The sequence below is a fragment of the Monocercomonoides exilis genome (assembly GCF_001643675.1).
Source record: "Monocercomonoides exilis strain PA203 chromosome Unknown scaffold18-1597598, whole genome shotgun sequence".
NCBI classification, from domain to species: domain Eukaryota; phylum Preaxostyla; order Oxymonadida; family Polymastigidae; genus Monocercomonoides; species Monocercomonoides exilis.
Genome location: NW_027150563.1, coordinates 649,264 through 664,542, shown reverse-complemented (window position 1 = coordinate 664,542; position 15,279 = coordinate 649,264). Strand labels below are relative to the sequence as shown.

Below are 15,279 nucleotides of genomic sequence, written 5' to 3'. Positions count from 1 at the left end.
GTTTCTAATTTTTTCATAATTTTATATTCAATTTCAAACACACCTGAGCTATTTTCGCAGCTGAGCGGAGAAACGAGAAGTTTCCCTGTATTTTTTTTTAAAAACAAATTATTTATCATTACTTTTATTTTCATTTCATTCCAGTTTGTTTCTTTTAATTCTAAGTGACTATATAAAAAATAGATAAATAGATAAATAGATAAATAAATAAATAAATAAATAAATAAATAAATAAAATATTATATAATAAAATAAAATAATAAATTCACACCTTAAAAATAATGCTTCGTTTCATTATTTTTTTTACCTGATCTTGAGAAGAAGAAGAAAAAATATGAGAAGAATAATTAAAGTTTCTATCAAAAGAATCAGAAATGAAAAAAGATGTATTTTCAGAATTTGTGTTAAATAAATAAGAATTACAATTATAACAAAAAAAAACCAATTAAATCAAAAATATTATTTAAAACTCTATTGCCAATTTTATTATTAATTAAATTTGTTAAAAAACCAAACTCACTATCACATTCATTTTTTCCGTGATGTTCAGCAAAAAATGAAAGTGAACAACGTTTATTTTTAAACAAAAAAGAATTATCAGAAAATATAAAATTTAAAATATGAGAATTACGAAAATGCGGCCCATTGTCGCAAAAAAAAGTTAAAGGAATTAACAAAAAAAAAAAAAAATATGTTATTGTTGTTTCAAACATTCACATACAAAACGACAATCATGAGATAAAATTTCAGAAAAATAATTAAAACAACACTTTTTTAAAATACCAAAATTATCAACGAAAAAAACCACAAAACACAAATGAGAAATTTGTTTCTTATTAAAAAATGATTTTCCAGTTTCATTATTAGAAACTGGAAAACACCAGTTTTCTTTCAAATCCATTAAAATAATAACTTCATCTTTTTTTAAATTTTCTTTCTTTTCATAAAAGAAGTTTCTTTGATGTTGGGCCATTTTTCGATGATGAATTATTAAATTCAATTCATCATCTTCTGTTTGGTCCAATTTTCCTCCTTTTCTTTCTATTTCAATCTTTTTCTTTTCCAAAAAATTCCCTCTCTCACAAATCTCACACAAATCTGTCCTTTTCTTTGATTTTTTAAAATTTCTTGTTTTTTTGCAAAATGTTGAATAAGACATTTTTATATTAATATCTTTTTTCATTTCAATAAATAAATCTTTTTTTGTTTTTTCAATTAATCTTTTTTCATTTGGAGAAAATACTCCAAAGCCTTTTCTTTTTCTTTTCATATTTTTCAACATACAAATACTATTTTCAAAATGTCCATCAACATGTCCACCATCACTCCGTCTATCCAACCCTCCCTCCATTCCACCTTCTCCTCCATCCAACTCTTCCTCCATTCCACCTTCTCCTCCATCCAACTCTATCTCCATACCAATTTCCCCATCTTCCAACTCTTCCTCCATTTCAACACTTCCTCCAATTAATCCTTCTTCCATTTCAACTCCATCAGCATGCAACACTCACTCCACTACTTCTTTTCCTCCATCCAACTCTATTTCCATTCCAATTTCCCCAGCATCCAACCCTCGTTTCATTCCAACTTCTCCACCACCCAACTCTTTTTCCATTGCAACTCCACCTTCATCAGCACCAGCCCCGCATGTTGCCCGAAATCCATCAATCCCCCCTATCCTTCCATCTTCTGATTCATCAGCATCCCTTGCACTTCCTGCTTTAAACACGTCAGCCCCACATGTCTTTCCATCCTCTAACATACCAGCATCCTCACCGCTCGCAGCTCCAAAGTCTTCAGCATCAGTTTCGTCGAAAGAAAATTTGGGAATATTGATTTTGGAAAAAGTTATGTTTGAATAAAAATTATGCAAAGAAAATGTATCACTCAAAAGGTTATTGTTAAACAAATCTAAATTATTGTAATTATCTTCAAAATGGGTATGATTTTTTTAAACATTTGTTTCTTTAAGACTATATTTATTTCTTTTATTATCTTTATATTCATTATTTTTTTTCATATTCTTCATAATTTTCATTTTTTTGTATAATATTCTACTTTTTCTTTTCTATTTTTTCTTTTATTCTTTTCTTTTTTATTGTAAAAATCATCAATGATTATGTTTGTTTTTGTTTTTATCAATGTTCCAATATTCCCCCCAGCACACAACGACGCAGCCCCAACGCTCCCCCCAGCACTCAGCGATGTAGCCTTGGAGCTCTCTTTGATAAAATATGATTGTGTTGTGTTATGTATTGATTTGAGTGAATTGGAAATTTCATATTTGCTTTTTTGGATTAAATTATTTAAAAAAATATTTGTTATTTTTTTATGTATTATATTATCATTTATTAATTTTTCTTTTAATTTTTTATTATCTTTTTTATTTTTATTATTATTTTCTTTAATTATCTTTTAATCTTTTGTATTTATTACTTCTTTCTTTTTTTTTTTGTTTCTGTTTTTTCATTGTTTGTGTTTTCTTTTATTATTATTTTTTTAATTTTTTTCATTTCAATTTGTTTTTTATTTTCTGTATTTTCTTTTTCCAATTCTTCTTTTTTATTTTTTTCATAACATACTGTATTGCTCAATCGCTTCGCAATATCTTCTGGCTTTTTTTCATTAGAAACGAAATCTGAAAGTTAATAAAATAATTCAACATCAGTTATTAAGTTAAATTTTTAAAACAAAAAACTTAAAGATAAAAATTAAAATAATAATCAAACTTGATTTTTTTCTTCTTGAGTTTTCGCAGCTGCAAGAGCTATGGCTTAAAAGCCAGCTTTCTGCCATTCGAAACTCTTTTTCATCTGAAAAATAAATTAATTAAATATTATCAAATCAAATTATATTTCTTATATTCTTAATTATGACATTAATAAAAAATGATTTTTAATTCAGTTTCATTTCTTTCACTAAGTGATAAAGCTGATGGTGCTGGGGTTTTGTTTTTCTCCCGTGAATAGTAATATTCACCGGGAGTTATACCCCTCCCGTTATCTTTGTGTTTTTTTAAAGATATCTCAGAAGATAGCGCCGACAGAAGGGATACACCGTCTTTTTTTGACAAAGACTTTGAATATGTATCAAGGTTCTGAAGTATTTTGTTGAATTTCTCTACCAACAAAGAATATACTGTAAACAGCAATTACCAAAGAAGATAAAAATCATTGTTAATTATTCATAAGTTATCAAAAATTAAACATACCAGCGCAATTAACCTCCAACACTTTCCGGAAGGATTCATCAAATTTTGAGCGGAAAACAAAATATTCAAAACATCCCTCCGGATCCTCAGATGAAGCATGAAATATCGTATCTGCAATAGTTGATGCTATTCGACTTTTAGCCGCTTTTGATTTGTTATTAAACATTTTCATAAATTATCTGATCACAGACTAATAATTAAAACTATTCAAAAAACTGAGTGTTAGAAAAACGACAAAATGATAAAATCTCATAATATAAAAAATGAACAGATATATCAAAATGATGATAATAAATGGTCAATAATTGATTCGAATGCAATAATAAAAACAAATGATATTCTTTTGAATTCTTTCTTGCTTTTGCTGAAAACCAATTGAAATCAATGTTAATTTCATCGGATTCGATTATCTTTCAGTTAACATTTCTGTATTCTTCATGAAGGAGGGAGACATATTTATATTTATTTGCTTTGATTTTACAAGAAGAACAAGAGGTCATTACTGGATAAGTTTTTATCGAAGGAGAAGATATAGGGCAAATAATAGAAGCAATTACTTCAACGAGTTCCACAAGCTGGAAGCAATTGTCGCAGACAAAAGAGGAGCAGAAGAACAGGATTTTGCAGAAGGAGAAGGAAAGAGAAGAGTTATATAAAAGAGAAAGAGAAGTGCGTGATATGTGCAACCTCACTCCAATGAAGTCCTCGACGAAACGAACAAAAAGAAAGAACAAAAGTGATATGGAGCTTCTGAGGGAGTGGCAAAGAAGCGTTACAGGAGGAAGAAGGATGGCTCACGGCAACGATATAAGTGGAGTAATTGGATCTATTACTTCCTTGTTGAATTTTTCTTTCAGCTCGTTTAATGGTCTGGTTCGGTTTCTGTTCTATTGTATTCTCAACAGGGATTGGCGTTGCAGGTGTCGTGCAACACCAGGAAATTTAGTGCGTTCAATAGCTAAATCCAACAGGAGCAATGAACAAGCAAAGCAGCGCAGTTCGTTTGTTTCATTTGAGAATGCAAAAGCCAAATGAAGGAGGAAGAGTGCATTAATGGAAGATATCGCTGTAGAAAGAGAAGTTTGATGGGTTGAATGGACTGCAGGATTTTGATGAATACAATTTGTCAGAAGGGATGAAGAGTTTTCAAGGCGAGGAAGATGAGGAATGGGAATGAAATAACCATTGGAGGGAGTCAGGTCAGAAGATATTTTTATATGTCTTACAAAAGCATCTCGACTTATAGAAAATCTGAATAGCACTGAGCTTCTTTTTTCATGAATATATTTCTGTTTCTGCCTCCCCTCAGTGCAAACAAAAATGGAAAAATTTCTTCAGTTTCCACTTATTATTATTATTCTTCTTCTTCTTCTTCTCGTAGACTTTCTCCATATCCATCATCACCTTCAAAATCTTCTTCTCCTTCATCATCATCGTCTTCTTTCTCTTCTTCTTTTTCTTCTTCATCTTCTTCCTCTTCTTCTTTTGCTTCTTCTTCGTCTAATACTTATTCTTTTTCTTTTCCAACTTTTTCCACCTGGACGCTTTCCACAGACAAATCTGTGGATGATCCTGAACCAGCGAGCACAAGTGTTGCCTAACAGTATCTGATGAACACGATCTTAATAACGGAGAGCCAACCAAATATAATTATGGGAATGTGTTTTTGTTACGAAAAATTCAAAATGCTCACTCAATTTGCCTTCTATCCTGTTCTCTCCCCCTCTCCCCTCTCTCTCCCTTCCTCTCCCTTTTTCTTTCTCTCTCTATTTCTTTCTATTTCTCTTTTTCCAACTTTAACTGCACCTTCGCTGCCTGCTTCTTCACAGCAAAGCACTCAGGCTTTCAAAGCTGATGTCATCATCGAGCAGTTAAAAAAGCAGATGTTGATCAAACACTTGCTCATAAATCCTCGTTGTACGAACTGATGAATTTGTCTCCACACATTATGCGCATGTTAACTCTCCACTCTTCAGCAACAGGGAAGTGCAGCAACACCCACAGTCGCTCCAAGCATCACAAGATTTCGGTGGGCCTTTTGTAATGAAGGAGCTAGTGGAACACCCCATTCAGATCTGTCTTTCTAGCATCAGATGCAACATTTCCAGAGGTCTGTGCTTCAGTATTCATCGTGTCCGCTGCAGAACGAGTCTTAAAATGGAACGAGCATTGTCTTTGTTGAAACATTCAAAACGAAGCACACATAATAAGCTTAATCCTGTGTGACATGACACGAAAAATCGGAAAAAATTCAAAAATGACAGACAAGACTTTTTCAGTTTGTCATTTTTTTGTCACTCAAATTAATAAAGTGAAAATAAAAACTATTGAAAATTTTTTCATATTTAAACGTAAAAAAACATATTTATGCTTTAGTATCTTATTTTTCTTAACTTTCCATGAAAATCAAAACATATTCAAATCATTTTTTGCAAGTGACAAATTGATCAAATTAAAGTATTGTGGTTTTATCACTTGTCAGATCTGTCACTGACAAGTCAGATCTGTCATTTTGTCACATTTGAAAATACTCCTTAATTCAAGTTGAAATCGAAAAGCAAATGCATTTTGTTTGTTTGTGAGGAAAATACTCATTTGTCACAAAGTGATCTGACAGAATGAAATTAATATTATTCGAATACAAATATGGATTTTTTCTTGTTTTCGAAGTATTTTATTAAAGCAATCACATTTTTCTGCTCTTAACGAAGCTTTTATTTTTCAATTTTTGAACAAAATGGGTAATTTCTTTCCTGATTCGTGCATTCTTTTTGTTGTTCATTATTTTCATTTTTTTCGAAGAGTCGAAAGCATGAAGAACCGAAACATAAACATATTTCTTCTTAGTTGTTTTTATTATCATTTTAACACTGTTCAACATTTGTTATTTTAAAATGCACAAATAAACCGTTTGTAGAAATTAATAACATATCGCAGTTCTGAGAATAGTTTTTTTAACAATTCACAAAGTTTTATGGAAACAAAAATATTTCTTAATATTTTTAATCTATAACTTTCTTTTGACTTTAAATATTTAAGAGTTTTATCCAAATAGATGAGATGAATGAAAAAATTGAAAATAATTTCAAATCAAAACTATATCATGTTCTTTAAATCATAAATAAGCATTGCCATTTATTAATCCCAACTTTTCATCTCTGTTTTCTCATTCCATCAACGAAGCAGCATGAATAAAGAATCAGCTTAATCAACAATCAGTTTTTCATGTGGCGAAGAACATACCATGACATCTACCGGATTTGAGAAAGAAGAAAAGGACTGAATCAAGTCTTCCATTTGAATGAAGGTTGGTTTTGTGTCTGAAAAGTCAGAACTTTGAGAGGATGGAAAAAAGGATTTCTTTTGAATAATAATGTCATTTTCTTCATTTTCATCTTCCTTTTCAAGCACCCATTCAGGTATTTTATCTGAATCATGACCCAATATGTATTCTGTTGATCCACTCTCCGCAAGTAAATATTCGGATGATTCGGAATGTGCAATTTTCTAAGAATATAAACCTTTCTTTGTCTTCGCTTTATTTACTTTTTCTGCGTTACTTTCTGCTTTTCGCCATTGTTCCTCAAGAGACATCTCCATAATTACCATTTCAAATTCCTTCGGACACTTCTTAACAGTTTTTTGTATTATTCATTGCATTTTTTTCTATTTTATTCTTTCTTTCATTTCTTTAACTTCTCATGCGACTCAGCTTCTGATGTCCCGATGTCAACCTCGCTTTTTGTCTCTTCTCTGTCTGTCTCTTCAATCTCTTTCTGAAAATAATCCTCTTTGTTCTTGTAGTATTTCTTCATTTTTTGGTTTTTTTACGTTACGTCATCCGCTTCTATTTTCACTTTTTCTACAACTTCATTAGCTCTTTGCTTCTCTCATGTTTTTGCAATCATCTCCAATTTTACAGTTCTCGTGTCTGCATAGCTTTCTCCTTTCATATTTTGCTTAATGTTTTCCATCTCACTCTTTTTCTCTCCTTCCCATCCTCCACCATCATCTCTCATCATTGCTCTCTTCTGATAGCACCACATCACTAAACTCCACATCGCTTTCATTATCGTCATATCTTTTGTCGATCTAAACTATTCTTCAGCCAAAACCAGCACTTTCTCTAAAACCTTCGCCCTCATTACAACCAGCTTCTCCTCTCTACGCATCGTTTATGCCATCATCTTCTTGATTGACATCAGTCTTTTCGTCTTCTTCCTCCTCATTATCTGTTTCTGCAGTGTTTCAAAGCTGCACCATATTTTTGGCTTCTTCGCCTTTATAAGTTTTGCCTTCACTTCTCTTTGAACTTTCTTTTCAACCGGATATACACTTCGGAAAGGATTCTTCTTCGATGCGTTCATCATTATCTCTGCTTTGTGAAAGTTTTTTTTTTTTTTTTTTTTTTTTTTTGTTTCTGTCTGTCACTCTTTCTCTGCTCAAGGCTGCGGTTCATTTACAGCTTCTTCGGTTATATCGCTTCCTTTCAGATTGTATTCGATCGCATTATTTACTCACTTCTCTTCATTTTGGATCTCTGGAAATTGCTTGATTTTCATTGGTTTCGTTCTTTCTTCTTGCTCTTCTTTTTATCCTTCTTTTTCACTCTCTTCTCCTTCATTTTCTCCCTCCTCTTCCTCTCTCTCCTTCATCTCTTTCTTCTCATTCTCCATTTGAATCCTATCTCTTCTTTCATTTCTCTCCCTCCCCTTCTCTCTTTGCTCAGCTGTCAATATTCTTCTTGCATCTCTTTCTTCCTCGTTCGCAATAGCATCCTTTTCTTCTTTCAATTATTCCTTTCTTTCCTTTCTTTTCCTCTTCTTCTTTGCTTTCTTATCCTTCCTCATCTCCTTCATATCTTCCACAATCAGTTGAGCTGTTGCTATAACACTAACAACGGCACTTTTTTCTCTGCTTTCTCTTTTATTGTCTTCTTTGCATATTCCACTTTCTCCTCTTCACTCATCTACTCAAACATTTCCATTTCATTGCAACTTCTCATCGTCTCTTCGATTTCTTTGTTCATCTGCTTCGATTCTTCATCTCCCATTGCCATCAGCTGTTTCTCTTCTCTCCTCTTCATCTCCATCATCTCTTTCTTCTCTTTCTTGCTCCTTCTTTTTTACTTCTTCACCTTCTTCTCCACCTTCTTCTTCTTCTTCTTCTTCTTCTCCTCCTCCTCCTCCTTTTCTGCCCTCTCCCTCTCCTTCTCCTCGTCCCCCACCTCTTCCCACGCCCATCTGCTGAGTCATTTTCTGAAGGTCTCCAACATCAACAGCTACTTCCACTCCCTCTCCTTCTCTCAGAACGCTTTTCCTCGGAGCTCAGCTCAGCAGCCGGCTGCATCACCAGCAGGCACTAATTCGTCAGGTGCTGTTAATCAGGCTTTGTCTGATGCTTCTTCTTCTTCTTCATTTTCATCGTCTTTTTCTTCTCCTTCTTCTTCCTCTTCCTCTTCCTCTTCTTCCTCCTCTTCTTCTTCAGTCTCCATCCTTTCCTCTGCCATCTCCTCTGTCAACAACTCCTCCCCTTCCTTCCTCGGCATTTTCAACCAGCGCCGTTCTTCGTGCCAATCTTTCCATCTTTCACCCGCTCGTTCTTCTTCTCTTTCTTCCTCTCTCTCTTCCACCAGCTCTTTCCCTTCTTCTCTGCCTTCTCCCACATCTGACTCGGAAAGCTGCAGTTTCTCTTCCACTTCCTCTTCCACAGAAAGAGAGTCGCTGAGACAGGAGTGGATGAAGATGGGAATGAATCAGAAACAGAAGATAAAAGAGAAGCAGAAAGAGAGCCAGAAACAAATGAAGAAGATGAAAGTGAGTTTAAATCATAGCCAGAGCCAGAATCAGCTGCAATCACAAGCCAAAGAGAAAACAGCGAAGAGTAAGAAAGCCTCTCTTAACACATCTCTCAGTACACATTCAGGAGCATGTTCAAATACCACAGGCAAGCCGAAGCACAAGGCAGTAGCTTTCCGTCAGCACACAGCGACAGGGCGAGTGAACTCCAACCAGTCACTCAGCACACTCATCTCTCCACACGCCTTGCACACAGCAACCACTCACCACTAACTCACAGGCACAGGAACATGCACAGGAACAGGAACAGTCACAGGAATAGATTCAGCATCGTGTTTGTCGCTCTCTCTTGACCCGCCATTGGTGGATGTGCAGCATCATAAACAGTATAAACATCATAATCACCACATGCACCACAGGAGAAGGCATGGGAATAAGAAGAGGGTGGAGCAGGAACAAGAGGTGGGGGAGGAAGGAGAATGGAAGGTTGGTGAGGTTGGTGAGGAAGGTAAAGTTGGTGTTAGCTTGGATGGAGTGGTAGATGAAGCTGGAGATGCTGCTGTTGAAGGAAATGAAGATGAAGATATATATGAAGATAAAGAACATGAACATGAATTCAAGCATCAACACACTCACAAACATGATCACAAGATCAAAATTTCCTCTGATAAGCAGCTCGTTTCACAGCAAGTTACACAGAAACATATACAGCCAGTTACACAACCAGCTACACAGCACCACAGGCATTCGTTGAAGCATCGAAGGAAACATCACTCGATCTCGCACAATGTGATATCGCTTTCTGACCGCTCTGATGGCGCCCATTTCGACATCTTCCGCAAAAAGAGTCCGCACAAAAAGAAGAAAACGCAGAATTCTGTGAGGGAAAAGAAGGAAAAGGAGAATGCAGTTGTTAATATGAATACAAATATGAATGCAAATTTGAATGCTAATGCTAATGCTAATGTGAATATTTCATGTCATCTGCCCAGAAGCACACATCACAGCGAGAACAAGCTGTCTGAAGAGAGCCAGGCGATTGTTTGGGGCTCGCCTGGCACACAAAATGCAGCTTCTTCTGCTTCTTCTGCTTCAACATCTGCTTCATCTGCTTCATCTGCTTCATCATCAACTTCATCACTTTCTTCAGCAGCAGCTTCTTCTTCAATTTTCTCTTCTTCTTCTTCTTCTTCTTCACCTTTTTCTTCACTTTCTTATTCACCTTCTTATTCACCTTCTTCTTCTTCTTTTCCCCTCTCTCGCTCTCAGCAGTTACCGGTAAAGCGATATTCAGACTGGCGAGAGAACGAGCAGCTGACTGTGGATGCGATCCGGAAGAAGATGGACTCAAAGAAGAGGAAGAGGCGGATGAAGAAGAAACCGCCCAGCCCAATTGAAGAAGAGGAAGATGTGAATACAAGCCAAAAGACTCCTGGAAACGATGGAGAGATTTCTGAGTGGGTTGAGGCTTCGGTTCCAACAGCAGGGAAGAAGCAGGCTGTGATGCTGCTGCGTGGATCGAACAAGAACAATCCAGTGAAAGCAGAGGTTGCGAAGAATGAGGGAGGATCGGTGAATGCAAAAACACGAGGAGCAACTGGAGGTTTGACTTCAGCAGCATCAAGTGCTTCTACAACTTCATCATCATCATTTTCTTTTTCTTCATCTTCATTTTCATCAACAACTGCAGCTTCTTCATCAAATCCTGTTTTGGAGCAGATTCCTCAGTCTTCGTCGCCTTCTCCCCCATCCAAGCACCGTGCTCCTTCAGACGTTAATTTGTCTCCTGTTCAGCTGACATCTTCGTCGTCTGCAAATCATTCACTTCACAATGGAAAAACAACTGGAGCATCACATCCTGTCAAAAACGATGCTTCCTCTGCTAATTCTTCTACCTCTTATTCATCATCATCATCTTCTTCTTCCTCTTCTTCTTCTTCTTCTTCTCCTATGACAAGTACACAATCAAAGCGAAAACCCAAAGAACCCGACCACATCCAGCTAGCTTCTCGTTCTCTTCTGACAGACGATGACGAAAACTACTCGGAAGAGCGGGCAAAGGGAAACAAAGACAGCACTGCAAATACAGACGCAGCAACCATCCAGCACATTTCGTCGCTTGTCCCTGTCGAGGCGCAGGATCGCTCCGTTTTTGTATCTTTTGCTAAGCGCACTTTGCAAAGGAGGAATCAGTCGTTGTCTTCGGCATTATCTTCTTCGGTTTCTTCTTCGTCTTCTTCTTCACCTTCATCTTCATCTTCATCTTCATCTCCACAGTCATCCTCAACTTCAACATAATCCTCATCTTCTTCTTCTGTTTCTTTTTCTGCTAATGCTACTCCAATTCAATAGACGTCAAATATAGACAATAAAAAAGTTAGCAACTCACACACTTCTGCATTGCCTCCACATCGCCTGGCTTCTCAAGTTGATTCTTCTTCCTCCTCCTCCTCCTCCTCTCCTTCTACTTTTTCTTTTTCTTCTTCTTCTTCTCCACCTTCTTCTTTTTCTTCTTCTCAGATCACAAAACCTTCTCCTCTTCTCCATTCTTCCACTTCATCATCATCATCATCACCATCATCATTTTCTTCTTTTATTCTTCTTCTTCTTCTTCTTCTTCTCCTCCTCCTCCTCCTCCTCCTCCTCCTTCTCTTTAAACTTTCCTTAGCACCAGTTTATCTTTGATTATTCAACTTTTTTTCCTTTCAAAAATAAGGAACATCTACCATCATTGTTAAGTTTTGTTTAGAAGTTTATCAAAAAGATGATCTCTAAAGTTAAAATTGAAATTTAGTCGATATATTTAAACGTGAATCATACCGAGAAATTCTCATTTAATTATACAACAAGTTGGTCTATATGAACGTTTTGAATTCTTTGTATTTAAAAATGCAATAAATATCATTTCAAGAAAGCTTATATTCTCATGAGAATTATTAGAACGATATTTTTTAATAAAAATACATTTAAGAATCAGAACCTTTCAAGGAAAAACCATAAAATCAAAAGAGAAGTTAAAAAACCAACTTCAACAATAAATATAATAGTGCTCTAAAGCAATAATAATGAATTGAGAGTGTTTAAAGATAATGAACACCTTCTGTCTCCTATGATTCTTCTTAATCGTGAAAATAATCTTTCACATGAAGCTTCACTGCATGGGGCAACAACCAGATTGTAACAAACTGAAGCGAAAACTGTATTAATACCTCCATACGAAGCAATATGACTGAATAGAACAAAAGGCGAAGAATCGACATACACTTTTGGTGGGGACAATAATAATTCTTTAAAAAGTGCTAAACAACCTTCACGAATTTCTTGTTAATGATGACATAATGTTTTTTCTACGTACTTTTCGAATGCACTAAATAATCTTGGATACCATGTCCCCTGCAGAGACATTGATATTTCTTCGATGGCTTGAAGATCCTGAACTGCAGAAATATTCTCAACAAGCTTCAGTTTTTTGTTTGATCCAACATAAAAGACTTCAGCACAGTCTTCTTCCACTGAATCTGTAATTGTTGTTTTTTCTTGATCGTTTGTTGAACGATCTTCCATTAAACATGAATTTAAAGAAGATCTTGTGTTGTTCTTGGTATCATCGCTCATGTTTTCATTTATCGGATGAATCCCTTTAATTGAAAAGTCGTCGAAATCATCATCAACTATCGAAGAAAAATCACTATCATCAGAATCATCATATAACACTTCCGATTTGCGCTCTTCTTTCTTTTCCAAATGTTTCTCCAGCGCATTCAAGAGAAATAGAAGTTTTCTATTTCCAAGATCAAGATTTTCAGATTGGACTGAGAGTGAATCATTAAGAGATCTTTCTTTTGAAGCAATTGAAATAATGTTTGAGCTCTTTGACGTGCTGCTTTGTTCTAACATTTTGGAACATTGGGATCTAAAGAAACCAAGTGAAAGTGATTCAGATGATGAAATGCTTGTTTTCGAACATTCGGAGGATATTGTTTCATTGCAAAAGACGGCAACTGACGATGAACTAGATTTTAAATTTGATTGTGGGTCATGATAAAGTAATTCGTGTTTTTGCGTCACAATATTCGACGAATCATTATGATCCGTGAAAAAAACCAGGAATTCATCGCTATGTGTGGGGCTTGGTTGCTTGAAATATGATGGAGAAGGCTTTTGATTGCTGATTGCTTCTTTTTTTCCTCTTAATTTGTTATCAATCATATTTGCTTCTGTGATTTCATTGACAATGCTTCCTTTTGCGAGCATTTCACAAAATTGATCCTTTCTAAGCAAATGACCACCAATGGGAGTAAGAGAAAATGCTAATGCAATGAAGCCAACTCTCTCTTCACTCAAAGTGTAATTATATAACATGATCATAACATTGGTTACTGCATTGTGCCATTCAGGTTCTTGAAAATCGTCTTGACCTTGAATCCACATGTATTGACCCATTGCCATCAACAAGTAAGGAAACACATCTCCAAATTTTGTTGAATTTTTCTCAAACACGCTATGGAGAATTTGAAGAGGAAGTAATAATATTTCTGCCTTTATTGCTTTTGTTATTTCTCTTTGATCTAATAAACCAATTTCTCTTATCGCTCTTTCATTTTTCCTAATAAAAGAACAAATATCATACAAACAAGACCATCTCGTTGAGCAAAAAGCAGGACACTTTTTTTTCAGTTGCTTAGATGTCTTTTGAGTGTGTGTTTCTTTAGCGAATGTTATAACAATCCTTTTAATATCCTCCAGACATGTAATCTTTTCAAATGAATGCATTTGAACTAAGTTAATTAGATGGTTCATGCAATAAATATAGAATGGAGTGATAAGACTTGATTTACCAATTGGTATTCTTTCGTTTATTGGTTTAATTCTTTCCAATACTGATCTTTGTGCGAAAAGCCCATCTGAACAAAAGCATCGAACTTCCCCTCCGAGATGTGGAATTTCTTCCATGCATTCTTTCGCCAGTTTCTCGTAATCTTGTGAAGATGAACAGCCTTGCTTCAAGCACCAAAAAAACGGGATTCCATCAACAGATAAATCAACAACAGTAACAACAGTGTATTTGTTTGTTGCCACAATTCCGCTGTCCATCATAACCGCAAGGCATTTATTATTGACGAATGAATGGCGTTCTGAAATCTTTTTCATTTTTGATTCCATTAAGTGTTTCATTATTTTTCTTGTTGTTAAAGTTGGAAATATTGATTCTGGAGGAAGTGTTGGATTTCTTTGTGAAGTTACAATTAATGACCTGATAAACTTGTTGAATTCTGTTGAGGCAGCGGAAATAAAAGATAGATTGCATTTTGTGATTGTGTCCAAAAAAAGATCCACAAGATGCGAATTTGTTGATTGATAAGCGAAATATAGTGTCAGATATCTGTCTGGACTCGCTTTCTCCTTGCTTTTGAAAAAAGACTTTGACAAAGAAGGTAACAAGAAAAGACATTTGTGTTTAAATATAGCAGGGGATCTTCCGTAAGCTCCACACGCTTGCCCGTTTCTGCTGCAAATACACAAAAACAATTTGTGAGGATCCTTCAGTGTGACTCCATCAGCAAATACACTGTTGTATTTAATCCACAAAGTTTCATTGTGAATTTCGAAGGATAGTCTTGTGATTAATTCTCCACATTTCTTCGGATGCTTGTAACCTTCATTTCAATGAATGAACAAAAAATTCAAATGAAAAGGAAAAGTTAAAGATTAATCGCAAACAATCCAGATTGTCTTTCATGATCACTTGTTGCAAAGAAACGAATGAACAACCAACACTATTAAGTTCCTGTTGTTTCAAATCGAACACTTTTTTTTGAAAAGAGAAGTTTTATTATTATGTTTGTAATAATAAATACGTTGATCACAAACAATTTCCATATCCTCCAAAGATTTTTGTTAGCCAATTTGAAAAGAATTTATAAGATCAACAAGACTAGTGTTTATTTCAATGTATTTATAAAATATTTAGCGATCCTATCAAATATTTTTGAAAGCATTATGGTTTTCGAAATATTTTTGTGAAAAATTGATAAAGAATTTGCTATTTTGAATTCAAATTATAATACAAACTGATAACGAGGGTTTATTATTATTATTATAAAAAAACAATATTTTGGGTATAATGATCTGTTATTGACTGACATCGTTTCTGTGATTTGTCATGTCACATAGGCTTAAATAAGCTTCTCAGACACTTATTATCTTTCATTTGGGACAAAATATTTGACTTCAGGCATTTTCATTGAAAAATTATACATTAAAGATGAT

General features: G+C 34.8%; 5 protein-coding genes across 5 annotated transcripts; 1 reads left to right on the top strand and 4 right to left on the bottom strand.

Annotated features, from left to right (window-relative positions):
• Positions 1-1,507: 1,507 nt before the first annotated feature.
• Positions 1,508-1,762, bottom strand: MONOS_12220 (uncharacterized protein; the record flags this gene model as incomplete). The annotated part of the gene is made up of 1 exon (XM_067864824.1): positions 1,508-1,762. One exon carries the CDS (start codon positions 1,760-1,762, stop codon positions 1,508-1,510), a length of 255 nt encoding a protein of 84 aa, XP_067728819.1.
• Positions 1,763-8,253: 6,491 nt separating this feature from the next.
• MONOS_12219 (uncharacterized protein) lies at positions 8,254-8,466 on the bottom strand (the record flags this gene model as incomplete). The annotated part of the gene is made up of 1 exon (XM_067864822.1): positions 8,254-8,466. The coding sequence occupies one exon, from the start codon at positions 8,464-8,466 to the stop codon at positions 8,254-8,256; it is 213 nt and encodes a 70-aa protein (XP_067728818.1).
• A 128-nt stretch (positions 8,467-8,594) lies between these two features.
• On the bottom strand, positions 8,595-9,242 carry MONOS_12218 (uncharacterized protein; the record flags this gene model as incomplete). The annotated part of the gene is made up of 2 exons (XM_067864821.1): positions 8,595-8,934; positions 9,223-9,242. 2 exons carry the CDS (start codon positions 9,240-9,242, stop codon positions 8,595-8,597), a joined length of 360 nt encoding a protein of 119 aa, XP_067728817.1.
• Positions 9,243-9,417: 175 nt separating this feature from the next.
• On the top strand, positions 9,418-11,307 carry MONOS_12217 (uncharacterized protein; the record flags this gene model as incomplete). Its single annotated transcript, XM_067864820.1, has 1 exon — positions 9,418-11,307. The coding sequence occupies one exon, from the start codon at positions 9,418-9,420 to the stop codon at positions 11,305-11,307; it is 1,890 nt and encodes a 629-aa protein (XP_067728816.1).
• Positions 11,308-11,910: 603 nt separating this feature from the next.
• Positions 11,911-14,125, bottom strand: MONOS_12216 (uncharacterized protein). The gene has a single exon (XM_067864819.1). The coding sequence runs from the start codon at positions 14,104-14,106 to the stop codon at positions 12,334-12,336; it is 1,773 nt and encodes a 590-aa protein (XP_067728815.1). The 5' UTR covers positions 14,107-14,125; the 3' UTR covers positions 11,911-12,333.
• Between the last annotated feature and the right edge of the window lie 1,154 nt (positions 14,126-15,279).

Bases quoted from the DNA above. Each gene is read 5' to 3' on its own strand.
- MONOS_12216 (XM_067864819.1), bottom strand. From the start codon at position 14,106: ATGATGGACAGCGGAATTGTGGCAACAAACAAATACACTGTTGTTACT.